Raw genomic sequence first — 6,971 nt, forward strand, 5'->3', positions numbered from 1 at the left:
GGCTATCGCGAGAGAGGCGCCGCTAGGAGGGGAGAGAGGGCGGGGGTTGGAAGCCCCAGAGCCGGGAGCCCGGCGCAGCCGTAGCGGCTCCAGCGTCCCGGGTTCCCAGGACTCATCATGGCGGGGGCCGGTGCGAGCGGCCGGGAGAAGCGGGCCATGGCGGCGAGGCTGAAGGCGGCCCTGAGCGGCGGTGGCGGGGAGAGCGGGGCGGCCGCGGAGCTGCAGGCGTTGCTGGAGCGGGCGCTGGCCCCGGCCCCGGGCGGTGGGGAGGCGGCGGCCGAGGCGCTGGAGTGGTGCCGCTGCCTGCTGTCGGGCGGGGAGCCCTGGGAGGGCTTCGTGCAGGCGGTGCGGGCCTACGACCCGGCCACGCTCTGCGGCCTGGTGTGGACGGCCAACTTCGTGGCCTATCGCTGCCGGACGTGCGGCATCTCGCCCTGCATGAGCCTGTGCGCCGAGTGCTTCCACCAGGGCGAGCACGCCGGGCACGACTACAACATGTTCCGGAGCCAGGCAGGGGGCGCCTGCGACTGCGGCGACGGCAACGTCATGCGGGAGGCCGGGTGAGCGCCGGGAGGGGAGTGGGGCGATGGGGCCTGAGGCTGAGGGCTGGCACCTGCAGTTGATGCCCTAGTGGGTGGGCCTAGGACTGCAGGTGAGTCGTTAGCCGGCTCCTAAGGGAAGAGGTGGCACAGCTGGTGGGAATCGCTTTTTGGGGGGAGGGTCAGGCTGGTGCAGTGATGTGCTGCTAGTATTTAAACAGCGGGCTCACGCAGAAATGTCATCTGTTAGCTTGTGATGGGCTCTGTGACCAAGGTGCCTGTGTCGCAAAGGGGAGGCCAGAGAACTGTGGGAATGTATTCATCTGTTTTCCCCTTTAAACCAAAATCCTTTCTCATGCTTGGGGAGGTAGGGAGTGCCAGGAAAGTAACCACAAAAATGGCTTTGTGGGTTCCATGCTTATTGTGTATCCGTGAATCTGTGTCACATGTGCTCTGTGTACAAGTAAAAAGGTGCATTTTTTAATAACATTGTCAGCCCTGCAAAATTGATCGGAGAGTCAAGCTGGGTTCTTTTCGTCTCATGCCCCATCCCATCATCAGCAATATAGGTTTTGCAGGCTAAATTCTTCCTCTAGTGGCAATAAGTGCCCAATTGTACAGGGACAGTTGTACAAACCCATTGCTTTCTGGTCTTGCTAAGGTGTAACTGGCACTGTACATGGAAATTAGTAATGAGTCTGATAATGCACAAAAAGAAATAAAATTAAACTCCATGATAGCTGTGTTTGTTGAACAGAACCAAACAAGACAAAAAATGTCAAAATATTTTGTCAGTAGGTATGATGAGATACACAGAGATCAGCTAAGAGTGCCATTTTGACATACTTTATTTTGAGATTATCTTACCCTTCAGTCTGAATGCTGTTCATAACTTTTAAATCCTGGAGTCACTACCCTTATGTGAGTGGTGGGTGATTCACAGAATCAGGCGGGGCTCCAAGAAAAGTGAGCAGACCATCAAGGATCCTTCTTACTTTAACTAATGTGATTCCAGTTATAGTGTTGACCAGGCCTGGGTATACAATTATAAAAAGGGGAATGAGGAGGTACGCATTGTCAGAGAAGAGAGCAGTCAGCCAATAGTAGTCAAACAATGGCTAATTTGTAGGTATGTCTTGATTATTGAGGAGATGAAAAAGATGGTAGTGGGGAAAGCATAATTACAAGAAAAAAGTAAACAGCAGTAACCCTGCTTTGGTTACTTAAATACAGAATGAGTACTGGCTGACTTCCAAAAGAACACCAGTTGTTTAACCACATTACTCAGAGTAAATACTAGGTAGATAGTATTAGATAATGTTATCAAAAAAGTCATCCAATCCCTTTCAACAAAATTTTCAGACATGGCATCTGACAGTAACTTATAGGAACGCAAGGAATGTTGTAACCACTCTGGAACTCAGTGTTTTTGTCTTCTATCGTTTTTCTGTGCATCACCCTAGGGTGAACATGTTGCACAAAGTGATCACTCCCTCATCCTCACATGAAACCTGCACAACACCTTTAAAAGGAAAGCCTGGGAACTTAAATTCCTAACTCTGCTAGACACCAAAAATCATGGACTTGATAAAGACAATAGATTTATGGTTCCTTACAACAATCTGTAACTCACTAACCTTCCTTTTTCCTATGACTGTAGATGTGTTAACTGCCTGCTTCACCTTGAATGGTCTCTTGCAACATATGTTAACTCCTTACTGTTCCACCTTGAATTTTAGCATGACACTCTTGAGTACCTTTCCCAGACCTGAAGAAAAGCTCTGAATAAGCCTAAAAGCATGTCTCTTTCACCAACAGAAGTTGATTCAATAAAAGATATTACCTCACCGCATTGTCTCAGGAATGTAAGGAAACATTAAAAGTTTCCCTTTCTCCGTTTTACATCTTTATTGCTTTTTATTTAAATAAATCCATCTAACTCAGTGGTGGGCAGCCTGCGGGCTGCATGTGGCCCATCAGGGTAATCTGCTGGCGGGCTGCGAGACAGTTTGTTTACATTGACTGTGTGCAGGTGCGGGCCCCCCGCAGCTCCCAGTGGCCACGGTTTGTCACTTCCGGGCAATGGGAGCTGTGAGAAGCTGCGCAGGCCTCAAGGATGTGCTGGCCGCCGCTTCCCGCAGCTCCCATTGGCCAGGAACGGCGAACCGCAGCCACTGGAAGCTGCGGGGGGCTGTGCCTGCAGACAGTCAACGTCAGCAAAATGTCTTGCGGCCCGCAATCAGATTATCCTGATGGGCTGCAGGTTGCCCACCACTGATCTAACTCATTCTGTTCCTCTATTTCCTTTCTTTCTCCATTCCTCTTTAGGGTATTCTCTTATCCTGCCATTTTTGATTTTTTTTTTTAAAGTTATCTCCTTGACTCTCATTCTTTTTCTATAATAATCTCCATTCACCTGCTCTATTACCTACAACTTTACTCAATATTCTCTGCCTCTCTTATCCTTTCTCTTTTGCTGCTCTTCTAGCCTGTCTCTTTCACTCCTACTTTTTTCCTTCTCCTGTTTTCTGTGAACCCCTCCCCCTCTTCAGTTCCCCTCAGTTGGATGGGATGTCTCTCTCTTGCCTTGCCTTGATCTTAATTGGAGTATTAAAACCATGAGGTCAGTGGTCCAGCTGTTTTCTTGAGGCAGTCAGCTATCTCTACTGTTGGTGTCTCCAGTGTTCCTCTTTTGAGACACGAAGGTGAGAGCACAAGTAACAGCTCCCTTTGGTAATGGGAGGCCAGAGAAAGAGAAGGATGTTGATTGGTGTGCCATTCAAGTCATTTGTGACAGACACAGGGCAGGAAGTTAGTGGGACATGGCCAAATTGAAAAACACATTTTGAAAATAGTTTTAAAGCAGTTTTTGGGTCAGTAACTTATCCTAAATTTCAGTTTTTATAATCAGTTTCCTATTTTAAAACTACTTCTCACCTGTGGGGAAATTGGTTTTTACAAAGAACAAACAAAATTGTTGTTAAATCCACAAATTAAATCCATTACAAAAATAACATTTCTCACCTAGTTTTTCAGTTATAGTGTTCTAAGGTGTTACCTATAATATTAATTGATAGAAATAATAAAATTTAGACAAATGGGAGGGGGAAAGATGGATTGAGCTATCACTGGTGGAGTAGGAATAGAAACTATAGAAAGTTGTTGTGTGGGGCAGATCCCATTCAATGGGTATGATCATTCCAGATAAAGCAATACAGTAGAATCTCAAAGTTACAAACACCAAAGTTATGAACCGACCAGTCAACCACACACCTCATTTGGAATTGGAAGTACACAATCGGACAGCAGAGATACACTTCCACGAAAGCAAATACAGTACAGAACTGTATTAAAGGTAAACTGCTAAAAAAATAAAGGCAAAGCAGCATTTTTCTTCTCCATAGTAAAGTTTCAAAGCTGTATTAAGTCAATATTCAGTTGTAAACTTTTGAAAGAACAACCATAACATTTTGTTCAGAGTTATGAACACTTTGTTCAGAGTTACAAACAACCTCCATTCCTGAGGTGTTTGTAACTCCGAGATTCTACTTTATTTGTTTTGATGTTTTTTCTTGAAAAGTACAAGAACAATACTGTGAAGGTGAGCTTCAGTTTGCTAATAAATACATTACAAAGTGCATTTGGTACTTAGAGTTCACCTGGTCTAAATATAAAATTTAATATAATTATAAATATAATAAAATTTTCTCAATTTAACTAAAGATATGATGTTAAGCTGGTGCAATTTGGTGTACAGGAAAAATCTAAACCAAAGTAAGACAGGTTTAAATTAATATCAGTGTCCACATATTAAGTTCCACCAGTTGAGCTGAATTGGTTTAACGTAGCACTTTTAGTAAAACTGGTGCAATTTTGTGTGTAGATTAGGTCGTCGATACGTAAGAAGTGCTGACATGTGCAAAGCTAAGATAGCAGCTTTCAACACTTGGATTCATGCAATAGAAGTGTGGTTTCTAGCCTGACATAAGGTCACTGCAGCCTAGGCATCTATTAATAGCTGAGAGATTCAAATGTGGAACCTGCTTACAAACTTTGTCTGCCATCTGCTTTGCTCAGATAAAATTTTGTAGTTACTATCTATGAAAGACACAAATATTGGTATTATGTTCCTCAGTTTTTGTGATTTGATTGCCTGTGTTCTGAACTTCTACTCAAGACATATTGACTTAGAAGAAAGCTAAGACTGCATTAGAAAGCAAAGTACATGATGATTTATTTATTGTAGTATAAATCTGTCTAGTTCACCATGTAGTGCACTCTTTAAAAGGGTTAATGAAAACCGAAAGATAAGAGACTGATGTGGTAAGGGTGTATAAATGCTTCAGTAAAGCTTGTATTTAAGATTGTAATCTATTTCTTGCAGCTACTACAAAAACAATTTTATATTAGATGTCTGTAAACAAGGAAGCTTGCATCTAGCATGACATTTAGGTGCTGGTGTGTGTGTCAAGTAGCTTGCTGAGTTTTGAGATGTTACAGAAAATGTTAGGTTAAAATTTATAAATTGCTGTACAAACCTTTTCATATCCATGCCATTTTCAGCATTTCTGATCTCCTTTATTACATAATGTTGTCATAGCCACTGCATTTGTAGTTCTGATAATACATCTTGGACATTAGAAATGATCTATACCAGGGTTTGAAAATTTACTTGGACACCTACTTGTGAGAGGATTAACCCTGCTATCTAGAGCAAGATTTCCCAAACTTTAAGAGCCAGCGACCTGCTTTCAGACTAAAATGTTTTATGACCCTCTCTTCTAAGATGTCTAACCATGAGCAAGTAAAATTTCATAACTGTATCAGAAATAACTAATAATGAAGTTTTGAAAAGAAAACTTTAATTATAAAAGGTTTACAAGAATTTAAATACACTCCCGACTAAGTGTTATGGATGAGCCTGTCTTGTTGATGAAAACTGTCCCGTCCAAAGTTGAAGGGGGGGGGGGGGGGGTGGAAGAGGGTGGAACACTTAGGTCCCTTTCAATTGACAGGCGACTGGGGGGACTTTGTTTTTATTACCACTACCACTCAAGAGAATCCTGATTGTTGGATACAAGGATGGAAAATGGAATGAGAGCTTTCAAGACGTTTGTTACTAAAATTGAGTTCCCCTTCTTCACAGAGCACTGAGAACTTATGAGATATGAGTTATAGAAAGTCAGTTGTGTTGTTTTGTTTTGCAGTTGCCCAGTCAGTTTTGCCAAGTGAACAGCCTCTGACTTACATGAAGGAAAGCAGCCTCTTTGTGCTTCTCTGGGTCATCGGAAAAATAGTTCTTCAAATGCTGACTTATGAGTTCCTGATAGTTCTTATCTAGTTCTTTTTAAGGCTTGGTCTACACTACAGAGTTAGGTCGACGTAAGCTGCCTTACATCGACCTAACTCTGTAAGCATCTACACTAATATGTAGCTCCCACCGATGTAACTTGTCCACTACCCTGATTTAATAATTCCACCTTCACGAAAGGCGTAGCGCTTAGGTAGATGAAGTTAGATCGACGCAATGTCAGAGTAGACACTGCCTTGCTTACATCGACTGTTGCTGTCTTTCAATTTGAAGCTATTCTACATTTCCCCATTACTTTTGAGAAGAAGAACTTCTAAATTTTTTTGATGTCTGTTTCTATTCAGACATGTATGGATAGAAAACTCTCGTGCTCCTGAAGAGAAGAATTCAACTCATTTTGATCCCAAAGATGAGCAAGGTGAATTATTGAGCGTGTAAGTGAGATCATTCAGGAAAGCTTGCTTTTCTGCCCTTAATTCTAATAGCTAGCACTTTACCTTATGAAAGCCACTTCACTTTGGCATGAAAGAGGAGTTGCTGGTGAATAGCAAACAAAGAAAATTTTTCTATCCGCATTCTGATCACTTTTCTCATTTGGTTATCTGACAAGAAAATATGTCTGAGACCACCACCTAAGAATGTGGGCGTTTTCTCAAGTTAATTGAAATATTATTGCTGCTGTGATTGTCTACAGGCAATTTTCATATTTTGCTTTTTTTTGGACTTGTGCCAGGATTTCTCGTTATCTTGTTTTATTGTGTTTGACCCATACTTGGTGAGACATTTCATTTTGCTCTTGTTTAATTATTGGCGGGGCTGGTAGCACTGCATATCATTGACATTGCCCGACACATTCCATGATAAGACCCTGTTTTCAGTTCCTTATAACATTGGCAAATTTTAATTGTTAAGGCTGAAATTTTCCATATTGGGTGTCTGTCTCAGGCTGAATATTTTTGGAAAATTTCAGCCAAAGTGGTTGAACTGTTTCTGAGAATGAAGCTAGGGAAAACAAAGTTGTTCATAGAATCATAGACGATTAGGGTTGGAAGCAACAGAGAGTCCTGTGGCACCTTTAAGACTAACAGATGTATTAAAAAGGTATTTTTAATTTATAAGGG

General features: G+C 42.4%; 1 protein-coding gene across 4 annotated transcripts in view; it reads left to right on the plus strand.

Annotated features, from left to right (window-relative positions):
* The first annotated feature begins 45 nt into the window (after window positions 1–45).
* UBR3 (ubiquitin protein ligase E3 component n-recognin 3) overlaps window positions 46–6,971 on the plus strand; it is a 197,657-nt gene continuing 190,731 nt past the window's right edge. For all 4 annotated transcript variants that reach the window (XM_026647558.2, XM_026647559.2, XM_026647560.2 and 1 more), the window contains exon 1: window positions 46–560. In XM_026647558.2, the coding sequence (XP_026503343.1) occupies window positions 118–560 (443 nt within the window). In that variant the 5' untranslated portion in view covers window positions 46–117. The remainder of the gene's footprint in view (window positions 561–6,971) is intronic.

This window comes from Terrapene carolina, unplaced genomic scaffold, assembly GCF_002925995.2.
Source record: "Terrapene carolina triunguis isolate 2854851 unplaced genomic scaffold, T_m_triunguis-2.0 Scaffold62, whole genome shotgun sequence".
Classification (NCBI taxonomy): Eukaryota; Metazoa; Chordata; order Testudines; family Emydidae; genus Terrapene; species Terrapene triunguis.